The sequence below is a fragment of the Strix aluco genome, chromosome 5 (assembly GCF_031877795.1).
Source record: "Strix aluco isolate bStrAlu1 chromosome 5, bStrAlu1.hap1, whole genome shotgun sequence".
In the NCBI taxonomy this organism is placed as follows: Eukaryota; Metazoa; Chordata; class Aves; order Strigiformes; family Strigidae; genus Strix; species Strix aluco.
Window position 1 is genome coordinate 35271457 of NC_133935.1, and position 12953 is coordinate 35284409.

General features: G+C 36.6%; 1 protein-coding gene across 4 annotated transcripts in view; it reads left to right on the forward strand.

The window, feature by feature from the left end:
- The window catches only part of BLTP3B (bridge-like lipid transfer protein family member 3B), a 59618-nt gene that overhangs the window by 7649 nt on the left and 39016 nt on the right, over positions 1-12953 (forward strand). For 3 of the 4 annotated variants that reach the window (XR_012623551.1, XM_074826973.1, XM_074826975.1), the window contains exons 2-3: positions 10146-10308; positions 11390-11428. Coding sequence is in view for 3 of the 4 variants with exons in the window: in XM_074826973.1 (XP_074683074.1) it covers positions 10146-10308; positions 11390-11428 (202 nt within the window). In the remaining variant the exon portion in view is untranslated. Of the gene's footprint in view, positions 1-65; positions 213-10145; positions 10309-11389; positions 11429-12953 lie in introns of all 4 variants that reach the window. The other variant, XM_074826974.1, reaches the window with a different exon arrangement.

The following is a 12953-nucleotide window of genomic DNA, read 5'->3' on the forward strand; positions in this document are numbered from 1 at the left end:
TGTATCACTCCTTTTTCCCTTTGAACTTGATCCCTTGTGTGTCCCCTGTGTCCCGTTCCCTGCAGCGATCCCAGCTGGCTCTGGTGGAGATTGGTTTGCTGTGAATATCCTTGCTACCAAAATGAGCACCAGAAGCTTCTCAGAAGCCGTGGCAACTGACCACTTGCTTTCACCAGGAATAGGGGCCTTTTGTCTGAATACCTTGCCCTCAGGTAACTTCCCCTCTCCCACCTTTATAGAGTAAATGTAAGAGGTGGTATGCATTTATTTAAATTTGCAAGTGAAATGAGCTCTGTAAAATGTTAATTGGGTTTTCTCTCCTGTTTGTTTTTGTAACTTATATTTCTGCAAAACAATTGTTTGCTATGCAGCTATGTGTTTTGTTTTTTCGGGGGTTTTTCTTGGTGTTTTTTTTTTTAAGTCCTAAACTAAATTTGCAAAACTGGTTTGTGAACTAAATCAGCAATCCCATTATAAACATACCTTTATGTGTGTTTTCTAATAATCTTCCAGGTGTTTCTCAATGTCTTTAGGCTATTTGACATTTGCATCAGTTACATCTACTTAATTCCTTTTCATAACTTGATGTTTATTCCTTCTGTATTGATAGATATTTGAAGGATCGGTCAGCTTTTTACCTAGTTTACATAAGAGAATACTAATTTTTTTTAAAAATTCTTTAATTAAAGTAGTCCTTACAGTTAATGTCCTATCAAAAAAAGTTATTTTGTCATGAAATTTGATCAGCTAGCATTAAAAAGATATTTGCTAATGTGACATAAATGATGCAGTTTTGAAAAGGCAGATGTCATGCTTTTTTACCCTGCACCGTTATTTCTTGATTTTAAATTTAGAAAATTATTTTGCATCAAGTGGCTTTTCTTTGCATTAGGTACAGAATGTTGTATTTTGAGCAGAATGTGATAGTTATCAAGTATAAGCAAATTCTCAAAATGAGGTGTTGTTTTTGCTGCCTGCAATGTGGAAGTTGCATATACCTTGCCACATACAGTTTAGTATATTAAGGATTTTATGTTATCTTCTACTCAATGTATGTGTTAAGGTCTGTCGAGTATAGGATTGTCATGTTGGAAACAAGTTTTTTGCGTTTCATAATACTGACCATTTCTATGCTTGTGTAAGCGATACGTGTAAAGATTCATGGAATAGAAAAGCTAATATTGGTCTGTGTGAGGACTTACCATAAATGAAAGAGAAATTAAGCAATATTTTACTTACAAGATGATTTATCATTCATGCAGTGTAAGCTCCTCATTTATGCACTGTGCTTGGCTATGTCTGAGCAGATCTGCTGCATGACACATAATTAGATAATAGCCACTGATGACAGCAGCTGTTTCAGTTCTGCCTGTACCCAAAGAACAACCTATACAGTTTTTCTGAGTAGAAAGAAAATAATTTTCTGTATATATTATTACAGAATTAACTAGGGGAAGCTTTATATTCTGTCAAGAGAGTTGGTGAGGATGTCAGTATTTGAGAAGGTATGGAATGGGTCTTAGAGTGAATGGATGAGTGAACTATGATGTCTTTAAGCGGGAGTAGGATTCCACACTGAAGTCCTTCTGTGTTGTGATGAAATGGAAGCAATTATTTGAAAGGCATCAACAAAACAGATGTACTGTTCAGTGCTCCATCTCCTAGGATGTGAGAGAAAAGGGGAATGGTGTGACACTGCACCAGATGCATTACGCACGTATGGGCTGGTTGTTGACTCAGGGTCCTAATTAGTGATTTGCCTGGAAAAGAAGATCTGTCTTTAGACTGCGATAAGTCAAAAGGCCTGCTGAGTGTTAGGTGGTTCAGGTCCAGTACAGTAGCCTGAAAATTCCCACCTGAAGCTGTAGGGTTGTAGGCAGTGTTTTGGACTTGCCTGGTATGCTATAACTCGTGGCCAGCTGAGAGCAGTAGGTGCAGGTGGGGGTGCAAACAGGGGAATGCCCTGTCCTGCTCCAGGGGGTAGGCCCGTGTGCCTCTTCGCAAGATGCTGCGCAGCAGATCATGCAGGTCCTCTCCATGCTGGACATCCAGCAGGCCACGCAGCATTCTCAATCTTGCACTCAGCCACCAAATACACACCTGACAATTCTACAGGAGTTTAAGGTGTGATTAAATAGAGCATGCAAGGCATTTGTGTGGGGTGGCCACATTACCCATGGGTAAAGAGGGTGATACCCTTCTCCTGTACAAATTGATGTTGGAGGGTGTAAGAAGGTGCCAGTCAGCTGTGTACTTGAAAAATCTGGTGACAGGTGTAGCTGCTGCAGTTGTTATTGCCATTTAGGAGTCCCCCGTGATTCCCTATAGCTTGCAGAATTGAGGCGATGGTAGCCCTTGCAGTTCATCTACTGATAGGGGCCTCTTGGGAGGAAACTGAATGGTATCTGGGAATTCATGAAGGACACAGCATTGCTGATACAGATGACTTCTGCATAAAGGCTGGAGGAGAGCCTCTCAGACCACCAAAGTTATGTCCACTATAGTCTTGCTTACTGGTTACCCACTGGCTGCTGACAGTGGTGGTGAGATTTTAGAGTGCTCCCTTCCTGGTGCAGAGTGTGAGAGTGCCATTGTTTGGGGAGATTTTTTGTCCAGAAATACTAAAATTTATCCTCACAAGTGTTTATTTTCAGCCTAATGTACTATGAATATTCTTAAGTAAAGAATTTAAGTGTTTATGTGTCAGTGTGTGTCTAATCCTACTATGCTGTAGGCATAAAAGGTATTGCCTCTTTCTACAAACCCTACCACAAGTACCTTTTTTTTTTTTTTAATTCTTTTAAGCTTTTGAATTTGGTACCGTATTCTGTTCTGATGTTTTCATGGGCATTAAAATGTTATGCAATGACTGTTTCCTTTTACTGGCTTTAAATGTGTTCTCTTTTAGTATTATGAGTGGTTTTGTTCTGATGTTAAGATAAATGGGCATCCAAGTAACTTTTTGTGCATTGTTCATTACTTTGTCATTAATGTTTTTGTTTATCCTCTCTGTTTCTAAATTAGTTTTAATATTTTCAGAAATGGATATAGTGTCCCAGATGAGGGCATGCCGTCATATTTTGTGGTGATACTTAGTACCACTTACCATTCATTTTTTATACATAGGAGTACTTTAGCCTTCATGTATTCCAAGCAGTTTTTCATCAATTGTCTCTTATCTTCCAGCTTTATTTCCTAAAAATGTATCTTTCACTTAGAACCCAGTAGTTTCCATGAATTACATCTTCGGATGTTCAGTACATTGCATCATCAGTGAGTCGGCTCTTGGGTTCCTCAGGTCAGTTTTCTGTGAACTTGATGAATGTGACTTTAATGTTACCTGTCAACTTTTACACATTTCAACTCAGGCTGTGGAGCTAAAGTCATTTACTCCAAATCTTACATAAACCATAGTTAACGGTTTCTTCCTGGGTGAAATACTACTTTAATACACTGCATTAGAATTAGACCATCCCTAGGACAGACAGGATTCATTCAGAGATTTCTGTTACTTCACAGTTCACCAACTTTTTCTAGGGCATTACTAAATATATTCAGTGCCTTGGGATTTCTATGTTTCCCTTACATATATTGGATTTTGTTGTTCTTGCAGTCTTCTGACTAATTTCTACTAACCTTAAGCCTTTACTGTATAATTAATTTTTGTAGCAGCTTTTGTGATGCTTTTTCGTTGAAGTTTTTTAAAGTACCAAGAGAAGATACTAGTTGCTTGATTCTAATCTTGTTTCATAGGTCTGAAAGATTAACACAGACGTCTTTTACAGAAGTATGGTTTTTGTATTTGTTTTTTTTTTTTTTCCTGGTGTATTACATCCATGCAAAATTTTCATCAGTGCCTTACTGTTTCAATACAGGTCAGTCACTTGTTGCATCTGTAGTCTGTCTTTAGTCTGTTTGCCATTCACTTAACAGCAGCTAAATCTTTAATCCTGTATGACTGTAGTCTGTCTCACCTTTTTCTTTTTTCTCTTGTCATATCTGGATCAAGAAGGGAATGCTACTAAGAACTCTTCTGAATGTCACTGTGCTTAATGTTACTGGAATGTAGAGTTGTTTTTTAATCCAGGGAGTCTTTTTCTTATCTAGGACTTGCTGTCAGCTGAATAGATCTAAGCACCTTGGTACTTTTGACTTAACTATGGTGTGCTGCCACAGAGAAAAGTACAGCAGTGCTTCTGAACTCAGTATTTGTAGGTGGTGTTTTGTTCCTGAGACACTGATATTTCTTCTGGCCACAGGAAAAAAGAAAAATAGCAATGTTATGTTGCCTGCAGCGCTCTATTTGCTGTGATTTCTTTTTTTCCTTATTTAAAAGTGGGAGGGATTTAGATTCCCCCCCCCCCCCCCCCCGCCCCCGATCAATTGCAAATCAGCTTTGATTTGTGGTGTTACACCAGATGAGAAGAACTCACTCATAACAGTACACATTCCGGTGATCCCAATGCTTTGTTTCTGTGGCAGATTTGACAAAGAGTTAGTTCTGTTCCTCTTCTATTTAAATACAAAGTCTTAAAATTTGAAGTGGTGCAGTGAGCAGAATGATAGTAGACTTCCTCCTCTCTGTTACCTAGAGCCATGGGAAGCCAATTTTCCTCAGAAATTCAATTGAAAAAAGACTGTTTTTCTTGCTTCAGAAATCATATAGCGTTCCTTAGTAATCCAATAACATGGTTCAGCCAGGTGAAACAGGAAAAAACCCAGTTATCTTTCTGTTCCATTGCTGCTGTTTTATTATTAACATAGTGACCAGTGCTTGGTAGGCTGTGCTTTCCTTTTTTAGAGCCAGTTCTTTTGAACCATACGTCTTTTTAAGGGCTTCTAGTTTGTAACAAGGAGATAAGCAAAACATGTGGGACATATTATGGTTAAATAGTCTGTCATGATTGGAGCATCCATGTAGGATCAAATCACTGAAGGAATTTCATTTAAAAGGCAAGGGAGGCATATGGTAGAGCCAGGTGGAAGAGATTGTGTATTCAGTAGATACGCAAAACATCCGAGAATCCTGTGTCCAGATGCGATCCAGACTTCAGTTATTTCTCTATTAAATTCAGAGGTTGGAGTTTCTGTTAATGAATTTGACAAGGCATCTGGTATTCTCTCCAAACCTTTGTGGAGTGCTGCTCAAAGCTTCGTGTGGTCTGTGGCCTTCGTTATACAAACCATAAGCTTGTGCTTTCAGAGACGTGTTTCCACCATCTTCTCTACTGTTTTTTGGTTGTTCTTTGTTTCTAGTTTCACTTCTTGGCCATCTTCTCTTCAAGCATGGTGGAGTGCTCCATTTGGAGATCCAAGCCTGTGTTGTCACAAACAAAACTTTAGAAAATAAATATTTCAGGCAAGGAAAAAAGGTGCATCTTCTGTGGAGATTTTTAGTCAGAAAAGAACTAACAGAACTGTTGTGGTCCTGACAAAATACAATGATTGTATCTTATATTCTACATATGATTCTTACTACAATGCTGTTATTGTGCAGTCTTTTACGCTTTTCCCTAAACTCTTAGTCTGTACTCTGTAAATGAAAGTTGAACCATCTATCTAACTGCATAGTAATATTGTGTGTGTGTGTGTGTATGTACCCAAGGGAGCTATGGCAGACTGCTTGTGACACTGATAATTTTCTACTTCTGTATTCTTGCATTTAAAGTGTAAAATATTTTATAGCATTAATCTACCTTATAGAATTGAATATTAAAACTGAATTGAAATTCATGTTATCAGATACAGTAATTCAAATCCTATGTTTTGAGAAAGGAAGGGTAGTTTGTGAAATTGAAACTAAATCTGTGAAAACAGTTTTGCCAAGAATATCTTGTGGTAATAGCAAACCAAGTATGTATTGCCTCAGTAACAGTGATGTCTTACTGCCACAGCAAAACAGTGTAACAGAAGGGTTTGGTGAACTCAACCATGTCCTTTATTTCCATTTCTCTTGCCCTTCCCTTTCACATTTCTCTGTTCTGCTTTATTCACTTCCTGTACCAAGTAGTGGATATTAACACTCTGACTGTTCCCTAGAAAAGGAACATGAGGCAGGAGTTCATGGGATGTTGTGTAGGGAAATGGCCCTGCTGTCAAGGCCTCTGCTGCCAGTTTGACCCAGTTTATAAGAAGTAATGAACTTGTTCTAAGGAATGAACACCAGGGTGAAAAACAAATGGGAAGCTGGGGGGAAGCTGTTTGCTTGTGCCAAATCAGAAAGAATGTGGGCATATCATGAAGTTGGTGACACTGTTAGTTCTGAGTAGTTATATGAAAAGCTCAGAGAATTTTAAAATGTTTTTTCCTGATCAAAGATTCTTAATCATGAAACATCATGACACAATCAAAGACTTCTAATTACTGTGTATTCAGAATTACATGACTCTACCCTAACTTTATGGGAAGTACCTCTCTGCTTTACATAAAAATTGTATCATAAATATGATAGCCTAATAAGTTCTCAAAGTTCAAGCAATTAAGCATTCTATGTTTTAGAATATTTATGCTTTAGAATATTTAGAAATGAAATAAGCATTTCTATGTCTAGAGACAAAATAGTTCTTTAGATATAGAGATAACTTGCCAACCTCTAAAGCCATGCTGCCTCCTCTTTAGATTTTGCCTGGCAATAAATATTAGAAAAATGTCTCCAACACCAGAATATTTAGAATAATATTAAAATTTAATAAAATTTAAGGTTAATAGTATATTAAATTGCAGATTTTATTTGGGTAAGAGTTTTGTCAGGTATGATTTTACCAACTCATGACTAGTTCACTAGAACTTGCATTAGACACACATTAGTGTGTCTGTGGTACATCTTCTCCCTGAGCATCTGTTGACTGAATGTGAAGCACACCAGAAGGAAAAGTCAAAGCACTGTAGCTCACAGGGGCATGTCCTGGTTTGATGTACTGTGGCATCCTAGGACAATACCGTTTGGAGAGTTGTGATTGCCCTAAGGCTTTTTTTTTTTTTTTTTAATTCAAAATGATGTTCTTTTTGTTACTTGGCTCTTTTAATTTTATGCATGAAGATCTGAATTCTTATAAATTCTAACTAATGGGTATGATCACATTGTGTTTCTCAGGGTTATGATCACATTGTGTTTTGCAGGGCTAGCTGCCCAAATAGACCAACTTCTAATTTTTTATTTTTTGTTAGAGGCCACTGTATAAAACTAAAAGGTTTTCCTATTATATCAAGTAGTATGAAATGGTCCTGAAAAAGTGCTGAAAATATCCAACAGACAAACAAAAGTGTATTCTATGGAACAACTGAGTTTAGAAAGAGCCAGGGAACTGGCACAGAAACATAAAATATTGGCATCCTCAGTGGAAAATTGGCTCTGGACAAAGCAGATAGACAAAGCAGATGTCATTATTGTATATTATGAAGTTACTATGGGTTCTGGGGAAAAAACACAGTCTCCTCAGCATTCACTCATCAATCACATTCCAGCCATGGAAGTGGGATGAAGAGATCTGCTGCTAGAGGTGCCTACATGCGAAATACCTTCTCACAATTCACCTGTTAAGAGTTTCTTTCTGTGACTCTTGAAATGAAGATGTAGTCTTACAGGTGGAGATCCTTTTACATTGGTCTGTGCTGAATGAGGCATCACTCAGAGCATTTTTCCTTTCACTGATTGCAGGAGAGGTAACCAATTCAAAGCAACACTCTCAGAAGAATTAAAAAATATGTAGAAATGGGGGGAAAAATGATACTCCTTGTTGAGATTGCTTTCTCTGTCCTTCTGCTCCGTGTTGGGAGGGACTGGATCTTATTTTGTCTTTTTGAAGAGTGTCAGAAGTAACTCAAGATTGGCTTTGCTCTCTCCATTCTCTGCCTCAATGGTATTTTGGTGTCTGTCTTGCTGTGAAGCTTGGAAACTTGTTGCTGTAGATCCTCTGGATTTCACTGTGATGTGTCTGCAGTTGAGACCAAGATGACGGTTAGATCTGTCTCCAATTTGAGTGGCATTTCTGGTGTGGCATAGCAACAAGGAACCCTGAGGGAGACTTCTTTCACAGAGCATGAGTTTCTGGAGACTCTGTGTGTGTGTGTGTAACAGCAGAATGTTTTGGCATTTGCTGTATCAATATTACTTTAAAATAACACCAATTTGTGATTCTTATGTTGACCCTCATCTAGAAAGTCAAGAGTGAGAGATACTGTGATGTGACTGTAAACATTCTGCTGCTTTTTCTTCTAGGAATTTGAATTAGCCAAGTCAGATGAGACTTGGCAATATGATTTCTGAGATAGGAGACTATATTTTGCAGTTACTGATGGGATGTTTTACTGAGTCAGGTTATTCAGCTCTTATTACTCTTTATTGTTAAAATGAATAAAGAAGGGTAGCTAGAAAATGAAATAATTTTAAGTTCTTTATTCCCCTCACAATGTTTCTAAACGGAGCATTTAGAAGTATATTAGTTGTCAAGGAAAATATATTTGTCAGTAGCCTTATCTTAATACATTTTTAGTACTGAAACTATTAGAATGTATTATACACATATCAAAGCTCATTCCTTCTGGATAATTTATGCCTTGTAAGCAATACAGAAACAATTGCAACACTTCTATCATAAGAAACATGTCTAGTATTATTTGCAAATACATCCTGAGTATTTTCAGACTTGGTATAGTAAAAGAAAACTAAAAATTTAACTCAACTTTTCTGAACAAGCTTCTTCCCTTGGGCACCTCCAGCCCCCAGATGTCTTGATCTTTGGAGTTCCTCTTTGTGCTTAAACTGGCAGGTGACGAAACTGTAAGTTTATAATGTCTGGCTGAATGATTCATAGAAGTGGTAAAATGGATGTTTGCATTTTGTCAGGTTAGCTAATGCATTTCCAAAGCTTACCATCACAAGAATGCAGTAAAGCAGTTGGACTGAGAAAATGCCTGACATGTTTCAAGCCACCCTTGGAAACGAGGAGAAGCTTGCCAGCCGCCTTCACCTTCTTCCATCATCTCCCCCTGAGTATCTGACTATTATAATAAGGGCTTCATAGTTCACTTAGAAATTGGTCTCTTGAATGGGAAGGAAATATCAAAGTTCATCTCCTGGGGTGTTGCTTCAGGATGATGTTCCATCATTGTGGACAGACAAACCCCTTTGCTCTCTGCCTGCACAATATCAGCATGGGGAGATTTTGGTGGGAAAAGTCACAAGTGTAATGCAAACTAGTATTTTCTACTGCCTAATCTTGTAAAATTAGACCCAATTCATAAACAGAAACAATTTTCCATGGCAGGATGCAAATGTGGTTAAGTATAGCCATTTATTCAGCTTGTGGTAGATAAAATGCTACAGCGGATGATTTGAGGGTAGAGTACCCATGATTTTGTCATGTTATCTTGCAGGGTTGGGAACTACTTGATGCAGTCACATAAATTGCTCTATTGTATGAGCAAATTATACCGCTTTTGAAGTATAATGAAATTTATTGCATATGTACTCTTTTAAATTGTTACATTTTTTAGCCTTTGTATATCAGATTGACCTTTCAAGTTTTCATCCAATATTTTATATACACCATGCTGCTATGTGTGTGTAAATATGTGTGTTTGTATACTTCTAATACACGTTATTAAAATCTATGATTAAACTAATGGATATTGTAAAGAAAGCTTTTCCTTTCAAGGTTTTAACTCTAAATATATATAGAAAGGTACTATTTGTAAGGAGTAGCTTTTTGTTACTTCTCCTGAGTGACTTCTAAGACATTCCTGCTTGCTCTAAGAATGACAGTATAAGTTGTAGAGGTTTTGCATTTTTTTCTTCTTTTGAAAAACTAATGAAGAGTGAAAGAGATTTACTTCTACCTTATATAGTTAAAAATAGTTAAATACTTTGAATCAAGGATTTGTTATTGTTGGTGATCGGTAGATTGGAAGATACCTCATAATATATTTTATTTTATGTATTTGTAAATGGAGTTAATGAGATGCAGAAATTTAGAGTAACAAAGCAATTCCATTGTACCACTTATTGTCAGGGTGAAATTGTACCTAAGAACGTAAGATTATTTCCTCACCCCCAGACCAATGCTTTAAGTTAAGTTGTCAGCTATATGTGGGACAGCTTGTGATTGCTTTATATGTGTTTACTTAAAGTGCATGTTTGTTTTTAGGTTCACCAAAAATCTGTCACCTGACAAGATAAACCTGAGCACATTAAAGGGGGAGGGACAGCTGACCAATTTAGAGCTGGATCAAGAGGTGCTTCAGAACATGCTAGATCTTCCAACATGGCTTGCTATAAACAAAGTCTTTTGCAATAAAGCATCCATTAGGGTGAGTATTTTATTGTACTGGAATGGTAATTACCTAAATCTTTCTTGTTTTTCTTCTGTTACTAAACTTTCAAGCAAATTTGTATTAATAGAAAATTGTGATGAGTGCGTGATAAAATTTTAGAGAAAAATGAAGATGTTACCAGCAATAATTTCTTACTAACTTTTTTTTCATGTGATGACATGAAATGTGTTTGGAAACAATGAAAATAAGCTGTGACTTTTAAAATATATTTTTTTTTCTTTCTGGGTGTAATTTATTCCTGCATGTTCTGAAATAGAGGCAGAGATAAAAGCTTGTATTTGCCAATGGTAATTAGTCTACTGTAATTATTTATTATTATCTTTATGTGTTATTTCTTCTCTTTGCCCCTCTCTTTCTATTGCTTTCCTTCTTCCTTTCCTATTTCCAAAAATACCGTTCTAAAGGATTCTGGTCTCTGTGGGAAATGTGGAAACACTCTAAATCTGTTAGACGTTGCTTTTTTTGGTCCTTGCGGCTGCTAACAATTGAAGCAATGTATATCATCTGTCCTACATTATACTAATATCAGAGTAATAAATTAAGCTATGGCTTGTTTTTGATAGAAGTTATGATCTGGTTAAACTCTGGCACCTCTTCAGTGTTTCGGGTTTTTTCCTTTTTTTTTTTTCCTTAATGGGAGATAGTCCTGATTTTTCTGAATGCAGTGAACTTAATGCTTTGTTGCAGGCATCCAATTACTTGTAGGCCAACACAGCAAATGTAGATTTTCTTTCCTTTTAAAGGAGAGAATGTGGAAGACAGTGTTGCTTTTTCTGATGCTTGACAACTCAGTGTTAGATAGACAGATTCTATTTTGTTTTCTTCTCAGTCATAAGTAGATTTCGATGTTCTGTTTTTAACACCTAAAATAAATTTATGTGTCCATAAATTTACTATACCATATTTTCAGATAAACTTGTTATTTTGAAAGGAATATTGTTCTGAGTTCAGGAGTTACAAATATAATTTGTATGCATAAACCACATTCTAAACAAATGCTCTACTTTACTGTATTTTTAATATTTATTTTGCTTTAGAGTAATGTTTTCCCTTACAGATACCATGGACAAAATTGAAAACACATCCCATCTCTTTGGTGAGTTCCAAGATCAACTCCTAAATATACTCTGTGTAGCAGAATTTATCTCAAATAGTTATATAGTTCTCTTGACTTAACTAGAAATAACTGACACATTAACAGGCCTTTACTAAGCGTCCTCTAAGTAGCAGCAGATTGAGACAAAATGCCTTGATGTTTTTGTCAGTAGGTTTTTCTTAATCTATGTCTCTGGGTGTCATCACTATAATGTTTGACTGTTAGCTAATTTCTGTCAAGTTCTTCAATCATTACATCTTAATTTGGGTTGACCTGAAGGGTAGTTATTTGTCCAACGAACCTTTTCACAAGTTCCTGTCTGTTTTTTGGAGCTATCTTTTCTAAGGACTTTTCTATTCTACATCCGTACTCTACTCAGTGATCTCAGTTATAGCAGGTGTGATGCACATAACATACAGGGTTTTTGTAACAGCATAAGATTCAGCCTGGTTATAAATAGGATGTAAAATGTGTAAATAGGACTAAATTAGAAGTAATGCCAATTCTTGCATTTGTTTAATTTTGTTCATTAAGCATACTAAGAAATGTGGTAGCACCAGAAATTATTTGCTTGATGATGGCTAAACTTTCTTAATTGTGTTTACTTAGGAATTAATATTCCTTTAACTGTCATGCTTCCCAGTCTTGCAGTGATTTCCTGAATGTGCTTGTAATTCCTTAGTTCTGAGTCAGACTTGGGAAAGACATGTTGTTTTAAATACCTGATGCGTTTGCTAGTGACCCAGTTGTAATGTACTAGTGTCTGTACTGCTTCTTCGTGACACACAGAGCTTAGTGTGGTAATGCTGCAGTGCGATGATTCAACCTCTTAACCGTACAATACAACTGCCAAATTAGGAATCAGTTTAAGCCGTGCGATTCTTAAAGACTGCATACTTCGACCTATGGTAGCAAGGCCTGATTGTTTGCTTTGCTCCTGTTGAACTTACATTAGCAATCTTTGAGGCTAAGATAACTTTCAAGGTCACCTTTTTTACATAAAGCTTTCCTTGAACAAGTGTATTACATTGATAACAGAAGTTCACTCTTCAATGGTAGACTGTACAACAGCCTTTTTGACTTCTAAAGGAAAGTGAATTCAGTGACCTAAATGCCCAACTTCAGCCCTTTGTTACATCACTGAACTTCCAGTATTTTGGTGGGGATATTTTTGCTACTGAGAGTTTGATTAAATTGGAATAGCATCCTCTCTTTGCATAGCTTATGAAGTAACTAGAACTCACTTGTCTAGCCAAAGGTACTTTCATTGAGCTGAGCTGACCTTTGTGAAAATCCATCTGTTTATATATTGGCAAATACTAAGTTATCTTTGCTCATAATCAATTTCTATTTCTATATCATAATATAATTTTGAGGATGCTATGCAGCAGTTTTTTCTCTATCAAAGTACAGTAGTTGACAGTGAGAAAATAAGACAGATATCTACATTCAGGTTTTCTTCATTAGCTCCTATTTATATTACACGAACTCCTTAAATCACTGCCCTGCTGTTCTTTGCACTAGT